Source organism: Diceros bicornis, chromosome 31, assembly GCF_020826845.1.
Source record: "Diceros bicornis minor isolate mBicDic1 chromosome 31, mDicBic1.mat.cur, whole genome shotgun sequence".
Lineage (NCBI taxonomy): Eukaryota > Metazoa > Chordata > Mammalia > Perissodactyla > Rhinocerotidae > Diceros > Diceros bicornis.
This window is the reverse complement of record NC_080770.1, coordinates 22,009,882-22,029,687: the sequence shown is the minus strand read 5'-3', so window position 1 is coordinate 22,029,687 and position 19,806 is coordinate 22,009,882. Positions and strand designations below refer to the sequence as shown.

General features: G+C 36.2%; 2 protein-coding genes across 2 annotated transcripts; one reads left to right on the top strand and one right to left on the bottom strand.

Annotated features, from left to right (window-relative positions):
- The first annotated feature begins 12,162 nt into the window (after positions 1 to 12,162).
- LOC131395831 (olfactory receptor 4S2-like) lies at positions 12,163 to 13,014 on the top strand. Its single transcript, XM_058527647.1, has one exon. The coding sequence runs from the start codon at positions 12,163 to 12,165 to the stop codon at positions 13,012 to 13,014; it is 852 nt and encodes a 283-aa protein (XP_058383630.1).
- Positions 13,015 to 18,436: 5,422 nt separating this feature from the next.
- LOC131395830 (olfactory receptor 4S2-like) lies at positions 18,437 to 19,384 on the bottom strand. The gene has a single exon (XM_058527646.1). It carries the CDS (start codon positions 19,367 to 19,369, stop codon positions 18,437 to 18,439), a length of 933 nt encoding a protein of 310 aa, XP_058383629.1. The 5' UTR covers positions 19,370 to 19,384.
- Between the last annotated feature and the right edge of the window lie 422 nt (positions 19,385 to 19,806).

Below are 19,806 nucleotides of genomic sequence, written 5' to 3'. Positions count from 1 at the left end.
CCTCTTCACATGTCCTACAATATTCTCCCTCCGCCCTCGAGCCTGCCAGGTTCCCTATTCAGAATTCCAGAGAGGAAATCTGAATAAGTTTGCTTGGGTAGTGGAGCCAGCTATACTAAACTCAGGTCACTGGCCAATTTGTGGAGTAACTGCCTTACATCAGGTGTCATCCCTGGTGCCATCTGCTATGATTTAGGAGAAGGAGATAAAAGGGCAGTGGGATTCAAAATATGGCAACCTTTCATGTTTGTTTACCGTGGACTGTTAGCCAAGCTTGCTGAGAAAAATGATGAAAACATTATAATAGCTATCAAAAATTTACTTAGACATTTTAGGTAAATTTGATTGGTTTTCTTTTTGTTTTTTTCCCCAGGTTTATTGAGATATTATTGACATCCAACATATGTAAGTTTAATACATACAAGGTGATGATTTGATATACGTATATATTGCAAAATGAGTACCACGATAAATTGAATTAACACCTCCATCCCCTCACATAATTACCTTTTTGTGTGTGTGTGTGTGGTGACAACATTTAAGATCTGCTCTCTTAACAACTTTCAAGTATATAATACAGCATTGTTAACTATAGTCACCATACTGTACATTAGATTCCCAGAACTTATTCATCTTATAGCTGGGAAAGTTTTTACCCTTTGACCAATATCTCTCCATCTCCCCCATCACCCATCCCCTGGAAACCACCATTCTGCTCTCTATTTCTGTGAGTTTGGCCTTTTTTGATTTGCATATAAGTGAGAACATAACATTTATCTTTCTTTGTCTGACATTTCATTTAGCATAATGTCCTCAAGGTCCATCAGTGCTGTAGCAAAAGGCAGAATTTCCTTTGGTTTTATGACTGAAATAATATTCCATTATAGATAGATAGATAGATGCATAGAGAGATAGATGGATGGATATAGATAGATAGATAGAGATATATAGCTCATATTTTCTTTATCCATTAATACATTAATGGACTCGTTGTTTCTATGTCCTGGCTATTGTATATAATGGCACAATGAACATGGGTGTGCAGATATCTCTTCCAGATAGTGTTTTCATTTCCTTTAGATACATACCCAGAAGTGGAATTGCTGGATCATATGGTAGTTCTATTTTTAATTCTTTGAGGAAGCTATATACCATTTTCCATAATGGCTATACAAATTTACATTCCCATCAATAGTGCACAAGAGTTCCCTCTCCTCCACAGCCTCACCAACACTTGTTGTCTTTTTCTTTTTGATAATAGCCATTCTATTGAGTTGTTTTCTAAGCATAATTCATTTTCTATTGTTTTAATATCCTTTATTTTAAATGCTTTTTTGTAGTTTTATTGGTAATAACTGACATACATTACTGCATAAGTTTAAAGTGTACAACATGCTTGTTTGATTTGCATATATTGTGAAATGATTACCACAATAGGATTAGTTGACATCCATCATCTCATATATATACAATAAAAAAAAAAGAAAAAAATTCTCCTTGTGACAAGAACTCTTAGGATTTACTCTCTTAACATCTTTCCTGTACATCATACAGCAGTGTTAACTATAGTCATCATCTTGTACATTACATCCCTAGTGCTTATTTATCTTATACTGGAAATTTGTACCCTTGGACCACCTTCCTCAAATTCTTAATAATTATTTTTTACTGAGTTGAATCATCTCAGAAACTGAATATTCCTTGGATTTGAGAAAATGATTTTGAAATTTCCACTCTTCTTTAAACTTATTTATTTTCCCCCAAAATGGATGCTGTTGTACTTTTACCAATATTCTTTGATAGCCTTCCTAGATAAATCTAAGGCTTCAATTTATTTATTTCAAGTTACATTATTCCTCCTCTTCCAAAGCACACTCTTCTCTGGACGACCAGGGGATGTCTATCTACAAGGTGTTAATTGCTAGTTTAAGAAGGGTGGTATGCCCAAATTTTCTCTGTGCATAATTTTTTTTATTGTGAATGATATTTTATTTAGTCATTTTTGTTTAAAACTGAAACTTGGAATTCAAAATTAACATTCTTGCCCGTGAGCTTCTTATAGACACCAGAAAAATGTCAACCTCGTGCTTCGCATTGTCTGCTGTGCTTTAGCCAAATGAACTTTCATGAACCAGCTGCCATCCAGTGTCATGTGAATTCCCTTCCCACAATTTCACTTGAGAAGACCACGTCCTCCAGGATAGCATCATGGAGGGCTGTCAGAGTGTGGCTCCTGGAACACTTATGCTTATTTTTTTGTATGCCTTTTTTGAGTTGGCTTAGGCAGAATTCTCCTCTGAGCAATAACGACAATGTACTTCCCACTGTGTTCCCAAGTGGTTTTTCTCAGTTCCACTTTGGTGAGGAAGTAATCACTCTCCACACCAGTGACCAGTTCCAACCCCTCCTTTTGGAAAGGTTGCACATTTTTAGGACTGTTAAACTGACATATTTCAAATGTGATGGGTTAATGTAGGAGGGCTAGGCTTCACAAAAAGGGATCCCTTGTCTCCTCAGTTTTATTCTGGGCTATTCTTTAGTCTTAGTGTCCAAGAATTCCCTTATTACTAGCTCCCACATCAATGCTCTTCTTTATCCCATCCACTATTTTCATGTTAGTTCTTCATTATCCATTAAGCCCTCCATCTCCCTTTCCCGTTCATCCAGTCCATTTTGTCTCAAGGCAAGGAAAAGCTGACCACAAACAGGCATCAGGCAAACATACTCTTATACTTAGGTGGATTTCTTTAAAATCCTTTTTTTTTCTTTTGCATGAGCTAGAAGAGGGAAAAATAGTATTCAAGTTACCAATGATAGAAAAGAGTGGTAGAGAAATGCACACAAAACAAGTAGATTTTGCTGTGTAATCTTCCCACATTAGTTTATCTACAGAACTGTCTTGGCCATCTAACATTCTGACAGTCTCTGATCTACCTTTGTACATCTTCAAATCTTTCATTTACTTGCCATTCTGACAATTTCTTGTCACATAACATTTTAACTTATTGATAAATATAAATCATTTTTTTTGTTAAATTACTTGGCTTGCTGTTTCAATTGTTTTTATACCCTTGGGACCATCCAACTGTGTCTTTTACATATATAAGGAGCTTAGTTGAGGCCCAGTGTTGACATGTTATCATATATTTACCAGTACATTGTATTTGATACACTTGAGTCATTTTTGTGTATGTGTCTGTGTGTGCCTAGACTGCATGGGAAAACAAATCTGTTTTCTTCTAAAATCCCTCAGCTGTTTTAAAGAAAATCATAACAGAGTTTCTATCACTTTTAACTTTTCTAAAACTTTTAACACTTGATAATCTTTTAATGACATTTTTGAAATCCCTTTTGGCAAGTAATGTAAGATAGGTAAACTACATTACCATATTTACAGTCCCAGGGGTTAGGGCAGGAAATCTCGAGGGATATTTTGGAACTATGTCTACCACAGTGATAAAAGAGTTTTGAAAATTCATAGCTTTGCTAAGTTTAGGCATAGTGATAATAAATCTAAAAGTAAGGTTAAACTAAACTAAACTTAGATAATAAACTAAACTTCTAACACTAAATTAAACATCCAAAAGCTAAATAGTTATTGTGATTGTTTTAGATTCCTGTTGCTACATAACAAATTATCGCAAAATTAACAGCTAAGAAAACACCCATTTACTATCACAGTACTTCCTGTCCGGAGTTTGAGTGAGCTTGTTTCTGTCACTGATGAGGCCAAAACCAAGATCTACTGGGCTGGGTTCTTATCTGGAAATTCTGAGAACTGCTTCCAGGCTCATTCAGGTTGTTGACAGAATTCAGTTCCTTGTGATTGCAGGACTGAGGCCCCAATCTCCCTGCTGGCTGTCAGCTGGGGGTCATTCTCAGCTCTAGAGGTCCTTGTCTTCAATCCAGCAATGGTGAACTTAATTCTTCTTGTACTTTGAATCTCTCAAACTTACTCTTCTGTTACCAGCCAGGAAAAATTCTTTATTTTTAAAGAGCTTATGAGATTAGATAGGGTCCAAACATATAACTCAAAGTCAACTGATTAGTAACCTTAATTACATTTTTGAAATCTCTTTTGACATGTAATTTAATATAGCTGTAATATATTACCATATTTACAGTCCTAGGGGCTAGGGAAAGAAATCTTGAGGGGCATTTTGAAATTATGTCTACCATGTGATAAAGGAGTTTTGAAAAATCATAGCTTTAACACAAGAATCAAAGAATGCCTAACTCAATATTTCTAAAATGAGGCTAGATCTACCCATCCTACTAAATATACCACCTTTGCTTCCCCTACCAAAATATTATCCATGGGAAAATATGATATTCTCTTAGACAAGGGGGAGAGTCTTGGAGGAAGTATAAGTGACATTTTGTATCAATTTAAACAATCATTGAATCCAACTAACTACATGATCTTCATCAAATATCTTCCACAATCCATTCAGTTATAACAAATTATCTATATGCATGAATATGTAAATCCTGTGGAGGAGGGCCTAAAGTGGGAATTGAAATTTCAGTTTCACATAGTTTTGTATGATGAGCTATTGTCTTATTTTGCCCATATATATCATTTACTTCAGTCTGAAGACTGTGATCTGAATGCTTTGTCTTTTAAATATTTCCAAATTTCCTACACTAACTTCCTTGGAAATTGCATCAGAGAGTTTCTAATAATAATATTAATCTACTACTACTAGCAACAATACTAATTATAATAATAACGGAGAATGCATATTACTTATGTGTGATAACATCCATATTTTAATTGCATTTATAGATGAAGAATCCGAATTCCAGTGAGACAAGTATCTTGCCCAAAGTCACATAGCTGGTTACAGGCACATGTGGAACTCAAACTCAGACACTCTGGCTTCAGTGTCTGAGGTGGTGATCAATAAATCATCCCGGACATCTGGCATCTCACATAAAATTGCCTCTTCTTCTTTTGAATACTTAAGATGTTCACCTAATTAGATCTTGACACTGCTGCTATGTTGCATCTTTTAACCATCTTCCTGTTACCATTCACATGCACACACACATGCATACACACAAACACACAAGTACGCACACACACATTTGAAAATAATCATTCCTCCTTGCAATGTTTCTGACATAAAAAACATAACAATTAAATTGTTTAGGCAGTGAAAAACAATTATTAGTTCAAGAAAAGTTTAAAAAAATAGATCTTTTGAATTGTATGTTACTTTGCCATCATAAAATATATGCAACTATGAAACTATAAAATTTATGAAACTATAAAGTATATGAAACTATAAAAATTTCAAAACATGAAAATTGTCTTAGTAATTTATTTTGTTGTCATTATTGAAGTTCTACCATGAATGGACTGTATAATTTGGAGAAAAATGTAAAACTTGAATCCTAAGTATACAATTCAAAATTTAAACATGATTTTGAAATATTCAGCACATTATTTTATCTTATTTTAAATTGAAAATCCAGAAATATTTATTAAGTGCTTATTGTGTGTAAAGTGTGATAGTACTATTGAAAGTCATTGTAGTGTTAGTAAAGCATCTTAGCCAAGGTCAAATTTTAGTATACTAGTTACTAGCTGCTTAGCCTTGTCAAATTACCGCTTTGTGCCTCTGTGGAAATATTAATAGCACCATATCATAGGGTCATTATATCCATTAAATTAAAACAATCTTTACAATCCTTACCACAATTACTAGCACATTGTAACAACTGTTTTCAATTGTTGCTATTACTCTTGCCATCATTAGAATTTAAATTATTAGATACAAGACGGGAAAGAGCAGACCCTGATTTCATTGAGTTAATAGTTCACCGAGAAGATAAGAAAAGAACACCAATATTTAAAAAGACACACACAAAATACCCAAAAAACAAAACAAAAAATCCTCAGACTCTCTATGAAAGGAGAATCAAATGATCTGGCAAAGTTAGGCATCGGGAGTGTAATGGGATGACTTGGGATGTGGAATTAGGTTGGAGGAAAGACAATATAATGAGGATAAACTTTGTGGAAATGGGGACACTTAAGTTTGACCTTAATTATGTTAAAAAAAAAGCTGAACACCTTTAATATTAATAAATAATTAGCCCTGGGAGTGGAAACAGAGGTAGACTCTTAATAAATGTAATGACTGCACTGGGTTTATCCCCTGAAAAGAAAGTAATACGACTACGCTTAAAATTTAAGTCACCGACCATAACACCTACACTTAATATTTAACATCATGTATTTGAAGCAATCTAAAATAGTATGTTTTAAAAGGCACACTTGAAAAGCCAAAGCAATAGCAACTTAAAATCACCAGAGTTTATTTTTACCAGCCTCGTCCAAGAATCCCCGTGGGGATTGCCATTGGGATGACACCCAGGTCCCTCCAGTGCCTTTAAATACTCCTCCTGACTTTCAGCGCAGCTTTTCTGTGAGTCCCCAAATCCTGTGCATTTAGGGAACTGGACCTTGCTGCTCACTGTTGCCTCAAAGGGAAAAAAGACAAGAGAGACAGGCCAGATGCATTTGACATTTTTGTGATATAATTCTCACTCTCATTCTGGGTATACATAAAGCCAGCTTTTAAGATATACTTATTTTAAATATAATTTAAAAGCTAGATACAAAGCATGAGAGTTCTTTCATTGCTTTTTTCCTCTAAGAGATTTACTTATTTTCATTTGGAATAGATTTTTTTTTCATTTGTTGTCATGAGTTCAAGAAGACAAGGATATCCCTTCAGTTGTTGTTTGCAATTGGCTGATACCAAGTATGTGAGTTCTTATTGTTTTTTATTTTCTTTTTGCATTTCTTTTTTTTTTTGCATGCCTGAATCTATGTAAAGTCATCTCTTTGAATAGCTATAGACTCATCTATCCTTATTTGCTTATTTTCTAAAGAAATTATTTTTTCCGTGAGTACATATTACAAAAATATATTTGGTTGGTAACTATTTCTTTTATAACCTTTCCAGGCTTCTAATTCATGTCAGAATTTAACGTTTTAATAGTTTACAAAACAACTTTAGGAGGCTTGTTCTAACAGAAAACGGACAATGGGAATGCTCTCTTGAAATCCTGTTTGAAACTTGGGACTGTTAGATGCTGGGACGGGAGGCTAAGAAAAATTGTGGAATGTTTTGTACTCTACTTCACATAGAAAAGCAATGATAAAACACCATGAAAGTTTGAAAAAAATCAAATAATTGAATAAGACAAGCAATAGCAGAATAAAGATATTAAGAAAATGATAGAATTGATAACTGATCATTTTGATAAGTTAATTGAGAAATCATTTCATTAAAAAAATATAGTTCTTTGCAGCTGGAAGAATCCATGAAAACTACAATTCCTCATTTTCTTAAGAGGAAACAGATACCTAGAGAATTTGTGGGACTTTTTCGTAAATCACATAATCAGGGAGTGGCTGATCAGGACCAGAACATCCAATTCTTGCCTTACTGTGTCACAGGTCTGTAACACTTTGCAAAAATCCCTGATATTTGAAATGGACAGGGGTAGTATAGAAGGAAATTTCGGTGGCCACAGTTGGAGAAGTTCAAATTATATCATTAATGGCTATTTCTTTAACAATGGTAGATCATACATGTATTATTAAAATTGAAAAACAAAACTGCAGAGAACTACTAAATGACCTAAGCAGAATATAAGGATAAAATAATTATTTTCTTGAAGGGCTTGATTCAATTATTCCTAATTACAAAACAGAGATTGTATTTTGTAAGGTAGGTCTTCATAAATGAATTTTTACCTTGATTTCAGTTCTCCCATCTGTGAAATGGGAAATCCTATTACCTACCTCGTGTCCTGGAAGTAGTCTGGGATTTTCGGCAGTGGTTAGTTGCCAAAATCTTTATAAGTTCTGTGGAAATCTATATTCAGTGGCCTGTTAAACTCACTGGAGAAAATTTATTTCCTGAGCTCCCCTTGGCTTATAAACGGTGAAACATTTATAGAATATTAATCTTTTTACAATTAATAATAATAGAGTTAATATCTAGTTAATTCTTGCAATGTATTAGATGCACCTATCTGTACCTAAACGTTGTATATGGATCTTTTATTTTGATTCTCAGAAGAATCCTATATGGTAGGTACTGTTATCACTGTTTTACACATGAAAAAACACAAGGCTCAGAGAGTATGTAACATTCCTATGATTACTTATCGGTTAAGGAGTGCACCATATAGTGGAACCCATTTACTCTAACTCAGGCACTCTCACCCACCAATTATAACCTGCCTCCTTTGAAGACACAATTGACAATTTTATTTTAGAAATTGGATATTAGCCAGTCTGGTTTCCTAAGAAACATTTTCTGTGAGACTATGGAAACCAAGATAACTCTGAAAATCAGGGGTTGAGTATTTTTTTCCCGTTTTATTCCTTTTTAGAGGTTGTGGTAAGAGAGAGTGAACATTGTGTCCTGACTATCCCTTTTAGGATGCTGTCCAGAGTAGATTTTCTTAATGAACTTGTTGTAGCAGAGATGAAGATTTCAGATAATCAGAAGTTTTAAATGTGGTGGCATTTCTACTAGTCCACACATATCAGAGGCTGTTATCCTTTCATGCAACAGACCCTGATTATTCAGCATCCTCTGTTACAAATTTATTGTTTCCTTCCACTAAAATTATAAGAAGAGCCAGTATTAGTTCAGCAAAATAAGGAGCCACGAAAAAGAGCAAATTATGAACTTGAGTTTTTAGTAATAACAGCTATTAGATTTAACAGATCATCTTGGAGTTTATTTAAATCCTGTCAGGATTACGAAAGTATAACTAGATTTTTAATGCTGATATAAAAACCCAATCCAGAGATAGGTGTAAAAGAACACGCGGATATTGGTATAAACGTAGATGCAGATATAGATGTGTTTTCTGATTCCTTATGTCAAATATCTCCTCCCGGAGGAGTAGGGGGGTAAGAAATGCATGTGTCTAGTTATGTTTACATTTTTTAAGACAATTGATGGCATCTAATGCTTAGGGACTAGCATCTATGTCTACATTTACTGAAGTAACAGAGGAAATAATGTGGTAAGTTATATGATTTATTAAATTCCAGTAAAGGATTATGGTTTATATTTTATTTTCTTTAATTTCATTCATTATGTATTATATTTTTCTTAAACCATATTACAAAATAATGAGTTTCTAAAATAACTTTAATTACAGAAATAATACTGAATGTAATCTCTTTGATAAATCAAGGGGGCTGGCCTCATGGCTGAACAGGTAAGTGCACGCGCTCTGCTACTGGCGGCCTGGATTCGGATCCCAGGCGTGCACCAACGCACCGCTTGTCAGTCCATGCTGACGCGGCATCCCACATACAGCACCTAGAAGGATGTGCAACTATGACATACAACTATCTACTGGGGCTTTGGGGAGAAAAAGGGGGAAAAAGAAAGGGAGGAGGATTGGCAATAGATGTTAGCTCAGGGCCGGTCCTCCTCATCAAAAAGAGGAGGATTGGCATGGATGTTAGCTCAGAGCTGATCTTCTTCTTCAAAAAAAAAAAAATTAAAAAGAAAACAAAATATTGTATAACACTAAAATCCCCTTTGACTATCACCCTTTTTGTTTCTGAGAAGTAAATCTTCCCTTCCACACCTTTTCCTGTTAGTTTGTAAGCACAGAGGTTTCTTGGCAACTATGTGTGTGATTTTTTTTTAACATACAAGTTATCACACTGTGATTATCTTTGTACGCTTTATTACATTTTCCATTTAAAAATATATCTTAGTGATGTGTATCATGGTAGATATGCCACATGGATCCAACTTTAAATTTATGCCTAGTTTTCCATTACAAGAACATACCGCACATTATTTCCATTCTATTAGCAGGAATTCAGATCATTTCCATTTTCCAAATTTGAATGACTGCAGAGAATATATGTTTGTATGCTTTCTGCAGTAGTTTCACTGGGTCATTTACCAAAATGGTATATGAACAGGCTTTTTAATTTTATTTTTATGAAGTTGATGAGTGGGAATAGTATCTCATTGTTCTTTAGTCTGTTGCCGATGAGGTTGAGTATTTTTACATATGTTTTTTGATAGTAGTCATTTCCTTTCTTTATTTTGCCTAGCCAAATATTTTGCTCTTTTTGAAAATTGCGTTAGTTATTGTTACATTATTGATTTGTAGCATTTATATTTACTCCCAATTTGTTACTTTTTAAAATACTTTGTTCAAATGGAATTTTTTCATACAGAAATTTTAAATGTATTATTTTTTTCTCTATGAATTTTCTTTTTGTGCTTTGCTTAAAAATTTTTCCCTACTCTATGCTGTAAATCCATGCTAATTACTTCTGAAATATTTTTCCTAGTTTTGTTTGATACATTTGTATCTTTCAATCATCTGGAATATAATTTTTTGCGCTTTGCAAGGTTTTACTTTTCCTCCAAAGAGAGATGCAAAGTCTTAACATCAGTTACTGAAAAGTTCATTATTTCACATCAATTTGAAATTTCAACTTAAATATAGGATAAATTCCAATATATTTCTGTGTTTATTTATGACTCTCTTCATTCCAGCAATCTATCTTCACGAACAACTCTTCAATTGTCATAGTTTTATAATATACTCCAATTCTAAAAGGTATGTCAATCCTTTTCGCTCTTTCTTTTACAAAGTTAGCTTAAGTATTTTAGATATCAACTATTTCTGTATTTTTCATCATATTTCATGAAAAATTTTGTCAGAATTTCGTTTTAATTATTGTTTGAACTGATTAACTTGGGAAGAATTCACATCTTTTCTATATTGATCCCTTCTACTCATAAACGTGGTATATCTCCACTTGGTTCTAATTGCGAACCATCGCAATTAGAGTTTTGCTTGTGTGACAGTGATACTTCTAGAGATTTTGCATGAAATCAGACCACAGGGAATTAACTTAGGGGTCATGGATGGAATGCAAATCAAAAGTCCATGTTCTTCCTTAAAATCCTATTAAAAATCTCTTTGTATGTCAAATGTGCATTTTTCTAAAACAATGTAATGGGAACTTGGAGTAAATCGCAGTGTCCAATTGATGTTGTAACTCTTCATAAACAGGCTGACAAAATTTATCAATGTGTAGGGTTTGTCTTTTTATAAAACTAAGCCTTGAGTTTAGCATTTTTTAATACATCTTAGATTAGGTTTCAGAAAAGAAGTAAGAGATGTAGTGTCATATTTTGCACCAAAGAAATATTTCGTTTTTAACTAAAATATTCCAGGACTTGGTTGCAGGAGTTATAATCAGCCTGGCAAAGAAAGAAAGTGGTTCAAATCAAAGAGATACAAGGTGTTGAAACAGATCAAGTGAAGAAGACTCTCTGGACGCAGTCTGCCCTCCAAGGTCGCTGTCATAAAAGGAGGTGCCAGAACATGTGACTAGAGGATATGAATGATTAGAACTCCTGGGTCAGATGGGAAGTGAACCGGGAAATAAGGTCAATTCCAGGAAGCCGGAAACGTACTAGAAGCCCATACAATGGAGCAATACTTTTCCCCAAAGATCTGCTTATCGCTCTTTCTCTCCTTCCATTTATTTTAACGTTCGTGAAATGGTTGTAAGGGCACTCTCTGAAATTGTCACCCAGAGGCTAAATATTTAGAATTATGAGCCCATTGAAGTCTGATGACATTACTGAACTTTTAGAAATTAGCAGAGATTAAGTCCCTGAGAAGGACTGAGAATTATAATGACCTTCCAGCCCTTGAAGCACAGGTAACCTCAGTGTTGTTTTATACGTACCAGAGATTCAAGCATCACTCTTAAAGTATAATTCTGAAATTGCATCTCAAAATTGACCTGAAAAAGAACATTTCATCTTTTAAATATTCATCTTGTTATTCATGGAAAGTGAGAGAATTTGGAACTCAGCATAATTGCAATTAATTGGTGACGTGTGCTATCATTGTTACTGCATGTCTGCTCTACAGTACTCTACCTGTCGGTAGAGAGTCTATGTATTTTGTACACTGCTGTACCCTTAGCACCAATTATAGTGATAAGCAATCAATATATATTTATTGAATAAATTAATGATTTTTAAAATAAATCAATAATTTCAAAGAGTCGAGTGTTTCAGGTATATTAATATCCCCCTCCACATAATCAAACCCACAGAAGCAATGGGGCATGATAATGTCACAGAATTTATCCTCCTGGGACTTTTTAGTGATGAGGATGCGAAGGTTGCCTGCTTTGTCCTGTTCTCACTTTTCTATATCGCAATTCTCTCAGGAAACCTGCTCATTCTTCTCACCATCAGGGGCAGCCGCCTCAGTGAGCAGCCCGTGTACTTTTTCCTCAGCTACCTGTCCTTCATGGACATCTGCTTCACGTCCACGGTGGCCCCCAAACTGATCACAGACTTACTGGCCGAGCGGTCGACAATCTCCTACAACGGCTGCTTGTCCCAGATGTTTTATGCCCACTTCTTTGGTGCCACTGAGATCTTCATCTTGGTGGCCATGGCCTACGACTGCTATGCAGCCATCTGCAGACCCCTTCACTACATGGTCATTATGAGCAGACGGGTGTGCTATGTCCTTGTGACGGCCTCTATTATTGGAGCGTTTATCCATTCAATCCTGCATGTACTGATTATTATTGAACTTCCCTTCTGTGGCCCCAGTCAGATAGACCACTATTTCTGTGATGTCTTCCCCTTGCTGAAGCTGACCTGCACAGACACCCGCTTGTTGGTCATTGTGATCATTACCACCACAGGGGTGCTGTCCATTTTGACTTTTCTTGCCTTGGTAACTTCCTACATCATCATCCTGTCCACCCTGAGGACCCGTTCCTCTGAGGGCTGCCGCAAAGCCGTCTCCACCTGCGGCTCACACATCGCTGTTGTGTTCATGTTCTTCTTGCCCCTCATCTTCACCTATGTCCCCACAGCTGGTTCTGTCAGTAACGACAAGGTTTTTGCCCTGTTTTACACCATGATTGCCCCCATGTTCAACCCTCTCATCTAGATGCTGAGAAACACAGACATGAAGAATGCCATGAGGAAAGTGTGGTGCCGAGACAAACTGTTTGAAGGGAAATGAGGCCTCTGGTGTTCAAGCCCTTCGGCAAATCCTGCTCTATCCACAGAATCATTAATGTCAACAAATACAGCAGGTACAGAGAGGTGGTGTGCTGTCATCAAAAGTTGCAAGCCTTGAAGAGAAAAGGTCCCTCAGCCACTCTCTTTCTGTTGCTTTTCTGAGACTGTATAGACGGGGAGTGGATCAGATGATCTCTAGGTCTCTTCCAGCTCTGACGATTTGGAATTTATGCCTTACATTCTGGACCCTACTGTTTTTTATGATCCCTGACATAGTGGACATTATAGCACTTTTATCAGGGCAAATTGTAGAGACTGTATGGTTTGGCAGTTGTGCCCTGCTTTGGAAACAGATATCTTGGCTGAGACACTTCTCACAGATAGAGTCCTAAGCACTTCCATATTTTTGAGGTTTCCATTGCAATAAAAAAATAAATGCCAAAAATTTTACCTGTTGTATATTTTGATTCTTTATATTAACGTCATGCTTCTAAAATAGTGCAATGCAATGTATTATACTACTCACACGTTAGTGATGGATGCTATTGTCATTAATTCTTAGTGCCCTGTCAGTGGTGTATTACAGTACAGTCTGCCCTCCATATTTGCAGGTTCCCCATCTGCAGACTCAACCCACCATGGATCCAAAGGCCTAAGATAGTTGACCATGTACAGACAATTTTCTTGTCATTATTTCCTAAATAATACAGTATAACTACTATTTACATAGCATTTATATTGATTTAGGTATTATAAGTAATCTAGAAATGATTTAAAGTGTACAAGAGGATGTGCATAGGTTATATCCAAATAACTATGCCATCTTATACAAGGGACTTGAGCATTAGATGATTTTGGTATGGGGGAGTCCTGGAACAAATCCACCGTGGACACTGAGAGACGACTGTAACTAGAAGTTTCAAATTGGATGATGAACATCTTTTTCAAGGCTCTAAGTGTAATTCTATGACCGTATTTATTACCTCATTTTAAAAGTCTTCCTTAGTATACAACTTAATGCTCTATGTAAATGTGCAACATAGAAAATCTCCCATCCTGTGAAAGGGCCTGGGCTTAAGAAGGCACATAGCTGAATAAATGGATGTTCCTGGGGTGCATTTTGTTAATCTTCACTGTTCCTTATGCTAATTAACATATTTTGATGTTTTGTTCTACCATCCAAGCTATGCAAATCTGCCTCTTTTCCACTCAGGGAGGCCCCTATTCTAGGGAGAACTAAAGAAGATTAGACTAAGAAGCAGGTAAAACCAACTGAAAACTGGGGCACAAGCCAAGATCATCTTTGGTACATTGATGCATGTCCTTAATTTATACAAGAATCCTCAAGCTTTGTGAATCGGAAGGGACTTCTGATGTCCTCTAGGGTCATCTACTAGCACAACAAACACCTGAGGAACTGAGGCTACGGGGTGGGTTCACCAAGTGTTCAAATATGGACATTTCTGTTTTTTTCTGGTGCTCCATCCTCTCCACCATAGTCCACACTAAGAAATTGTATTGTATATACTTAAATTATTATTGTCCCTTGTTCAACAGCAATCCAAGTTTTAAGGTGAGGAGTACATTTGCAGAAATTAGCCATAGGTTGGTGAAGATTTCAGCAATAGTGTTTCTCTTCCAAAAAGACCCTGACTGTGTACTGTCTGAAAAGTCAGAGAACTTAGAACATCAGGGGAGGAAGAAAAGTAATGAAGTATATTGAAAAGGAGTTAACAAAGACAATAGCAGATCAAGTCGGGGTTTGGATTTGATGTTGACCATGTGGTGGCAATTACCTCCTGGTGGGATTATCCAACTCAGGACGGTTAAGGTGAACAGAAATGTCTACAGCCACGAGGGCAGATGTCTAATTCTGGTGTTTATTTTTAATAAACCTGTTATTGATGCATTATGTAGGCCACAGTCTCAGGTAATGAATTAAATTTGCATATTGTGACAAATTCGCTATTTGGTTTCTCCCAAAAGAAGACTGAACTTTCAGAAGTATGTTTGCATATGGCTCATGTTTATCTTTTGTTAACTCTCTTTATATAATTTATTAACAAAAGAGGGGTGAAAATGAATCTACCCAAGTGTGGTTAGATTATGTCCTTCTCTGTCTATGTGTTATCCGTGGATGAAATAGTGGGAGGGAGACTGGCTACTTAGGTATTTAGAATTCGTCGTTTATGTACATAACCAAGGTTCTGTGCTGTCCTTCGTGTCCATTCTCTCTAGTTGGCCTTTTATACTGCTCCTGTCAAAGTACTTTACACTAAATATATTGGAGGTTTTATTAATTCAAGAATATGCCTCAGAATCCCCACTTCCACAGTTTGACCATGCTATTGTTGGATCAGCCAGCTCAGTTATGCCATGTGACAAGCCATTTCAAAACTCATGGCTTATACAATAAGCATTTAATTCTCTCTTTTGTGTCTTTTGGTAAGCTGGGGTTCAGTTGGTCTAGGTTGAGCTGGATGGGGCTTAATTCCAGACATCAGAGTATGTTTGGTTATATTTCATGTAGTTCTTATTTTTCTCATGTGTAAAATAGAAGTGTTATCTTAGTCTTTGCTGAAATTGAACTTTTGTGCTCTGTACATGTGATGTTTGACTGTACGTTAACTGGCATGGAAGTTCAGCATTGTTTGTCTCTCTGTACCCGGTGGTGCACTTAACTTGCAGATTTTTCATACTGAAAGTATACAATAAAGACTATTTTGAAGATGTGAATAAAGTGATGAAGTTGCATTATACCTCAAAAGAAAAGAAAACTGGCCACCGTGCAAGAACTGGACACATAAGAACACTGTCAAAATGAGGCATTCCCACTCAGTTACTATAAAAAACAGTGAAATTCTGGAGGCTCTGACATGTGCTAAATATTTTAATCTCCTGGATATGTTTAAATGAGAAAGGGATAACATATTGAGGAACATAAAAGCTATCTTTACATATTCAATTGAGCAGTGCATGGAAACATATTTAAAATATTGTGTGCTACTCCAGGGACAGAAGTATAGTCACTGGTTAGAAGATATAGGGAGAAAAATCTTTATTGTTTTCCACTATAAAATAAGCTAATTTATTCATCTGGAAAATGAGAAAGATTGCCATTTATTTTCATCAGTGAAGACTACAAAGTCACACCAACCATCTTGTAACAGCAAGGTTATAAAACTATAAAGCTGGCAGCCAATGCTGTGATCATACATCTGTGAAACAAAATGGTGTTGTTGACCAGACTCACCCCCCCTGAAACTGGGGAGAGTCTGAGTTCTCATGATTCTTGGCCATTTCTTTCCAAGAAACCAAGAGGAGACTCTCTAAGATCCTCTGATTGAGATTGAGGAAATTTTGAGAACAGGAATACATTTACAAAGTCACTGGTAGAAACTTGAATACTATTCTATATGCTCCACTTCTTGTTCTTTGAGAATAAAGAATCTGTCAGCTTTATCTTCTTAGGGACTTCAGAATTTCAATATCACTAATGTCCCTTGATAGCCAAGACTTTAGTGTAAAGATAGAAAGGAAAGAGTATTGTGGAGAAAAGTTATCAAATGGATAACATTTACTTACTTCACAGTTTTCTAAATTCAGTTCAAGTTTAGCTGCCTTTGTGTTGGTCAGCACAACTGATGGGGGTACATCTCCAAAGGTAGGGCTCTTCGGATCTCGTTGACTCGTAGACCTCTCGTGCTCTAACAACATCAAGCATCGTCTAGTCCCAGTGTTTCCAAATCTAAGTTCCCAGATGTACCACTGACTGTATAAAAATTGCCAGAGGAGTTTATTAAAAATACAGATTTTTGTATACCTTTTAACTCTGACCTAGTGGATCAGAAACTCTTAGAATAGGTACAGTTATAGTCCAAAAATCTCTCAAGATGATTCCGATGATTGGACAAGTGTGAGAAGCACTGACCTAGCCATCATTTTTAAGTTGAGCAAAGGGAGGTCCATAGAGATCCAGTGAGTATATGTCCAAGCTGGGACATTAAACATGCGTTTGTGTGGTCCAGGACAAGAGTTTCTTAATTATAACTTCTATTCCAGATGTCTTGCTCCCTTTTGGTCTTTTTTTATCATTAATTCTGTGAAGGCATCAACATCAGAGATCATATTTTAAAACACTAACTGTGTACATTCCTTAACATAGTGTACACACACACGCATACTCCGCAACCATCAACACATACCCAGGTATAGGCAGTAACTTGAATAATCAGCTTTGTGGAAAAGACAATAAAACAATGGCAAAGAGATAATCAGTGATGTGTTCCTTTGCAATGGAAAAATAAAGCTCAGGGTGCACACAGTGAAGGAGGAATGCGTCACCAGGGCCAGTGTCAGTTCACATAAGAAAGTCGTGTTTGTCTAGAATGAGTCTCTCTGGAGTCCACAGTTGGAATTTGGGTGAGGTTAGTGAAGGAAGCAGTGATAAATGGCTCCCTGTATTCAGTGAGGCTGCTTGGTTCAAACATTGGAGGAAATATAGTTTCCCAACCATGCATTTCCACACACTATGTATATCCCGTTGATTGAGTGAAAGTCGCCTATTCATCACAGGAGTCTTTGTTTTTATTCAGATTCTTCAGTTTTTCCTCTTTACGTGCTAGTGACTAGTGGCTACAGATGACAAGTACAGATTAGAGTCAGTTAACAGAAGAATTTTAATGGGATGTTACAATTAAAGTGGAGATATTAGAGGGTTTTTCTTTTTGCCAAATTCCTTATTGTTTGGGTAAAGAAAATGAGTTCTAGAGAAAGAAAAAATTTCCCAAGACCAGAGGATAAACAATTTTCTTTTGTTTTTTAAGTCTGTGTTTTCTCTCTTTCACATTCTGCACACACTTCCCCTTCCATTCCAACTTGACTAGGTTTAGTTTTCACTGTGTTTGGGAGGACTTATATAAGAATGTCTTAGCTCAGATCTCTGCTATTTTTAATACAATATATACACATTGAGTCCCTGGTATGTACTAATCACAGTTCTAAACACTAGAAAACAGCCTTAAGTACTTCACAGTAGACATTCATTCTTTAAAGAAAATTACAAAAAGGCAAAAATGGGGAGAAGAATATAATGGTGCTGAGTATGATCATGCTGAGCTTCAGAGGTTAATAAGATTTCTCTGGCCTAGATACTTCAGAGAATTATCTGATTATGAAATATTAGAACAAGTATAATAATAATAATAATTAATAATACCTTACTTCTGTAGAATGTGTTATTCTCTCATTTGTTCCTCCAAAAGAAAAAAATACGTGAGGTTACTTTTATTGTCTTCATTGTACAGGTGAGAAATTTAAGATCATCCAGCTTACATTGTTACTTTCAACTATTTATCATTAGCCTTCCAGAAAACCTTCCTGCACATTTTCTTCATTGCATTCTTTACTTCTGCATTCCTCAGTGTATAAATGAGGGGATTTAACATGGGACTGATAACAGTGTAAAATACAGCCACCATCTTATCCTCTGAAAAGGTAGCATCAGGGCGCATATACATAAAAGTACAGGGACCAAAGAAGATTATGACGCCAGCAATGTGGGAGCCACAGGTGGAGAGAGCTTTGTGCCTGCCTTCTGCTGACTGCTTTCTCAGGGACACCAGGATGATGGTATAGGAGGTTAGCAAGACAACAAAGCTCCCCAGAGCGATGGTACCACTGTTGGCTGTCACAACAACACCAACCACAAATGTGTCTGTGCAGGCAAGTTTCAGCACAGGGTGGACATCACAGAAGTAGTGGTCAATCTCATTGGGTCCACAAAAGGGTAGTTGGACTACTAGAGCCACTTGGATAAGGGAGTGTAAGAACCCAACTACCCAGGTCCCCAGCAACATTTTATTGCATCTGTCCCGGTCTATGATGGATACATAGTACAGAGGTTTACAGATAGCCACATAGTGATCATAGGCCATTACATTAAGGAGGAAGATCTCAGTGCAACCAAAGAAATGTGTCCCAATCAGTTGCAGCATGCACCCCACATAGGAGATAGTTTTGCTCTTGGCTAACAGGTCAACAAGCATCTTAGGACCTGTGACTGAAGAGTAACAAATGTCCACAAAAGACAAGTAGTTGAGAAAGAAATACATAGGAGACTTGTAAAGGTTGCCTGCATAAACTGTCAGCATGATGAGGAGGTTTCCCAGAAGACTGACTGTGTAAAAGAAAGAAAACACCACGAAACAAACTTCTTCAACCTCTAGGTTCTGAGAAAGACCCCAGAAAATGAATTCAGTTACATTGCTAATTTTTTCCATGGACTTAATCTGGGAGGTCAAGTTACCAAGATACAATTAATTATCTGAAAGAAAAACATAGCAAGGATCAACAAAATTTACTTCTGACTCAAAACAAATGGATAATCACAGTAGTTGAAAATGGAAAAATGGATACTTACTGCTTCTTAGCATGCATACTTAAAGAAATTGAAGTGCACATAATCTGGTCATCTTACCTCCATATGATAGTCCATTCATTTACTTCAGATGAGGAAACAAAGTCCAGCGAGATAAAGCCAATCCCCTAAGTCACACATCTAACCAAGAGTCTCACCTCCCTCACCTTTTATTAAGGTTTTTTCATCTGTTTGTTTCTAAAAATTTACTTAGTTCTTATTCTGTATAAGGCACTCAACCTAATTTTGAAACAACTTCTGTGTTTGGGGATATGGTACCATTTATATATCTGAAAAGAT

Bases quoted from the DNA above. Each gene is read 5' to 3' on its own strand.
- LOC131395831 (XM_058527647.1), top strand. From the start codon at position 12,163: ATGGGGCATGATAATGTCACAGAATTTATCCTCCTGGGACTTTTTAGT.
- LOC131395830 (XM_058527646.1), bottom strand. From the start codon at position 19,369: ATGGAAAAAATTAGCAATGTAACTGAATTCATTTTCTGGGGTCTTTCT.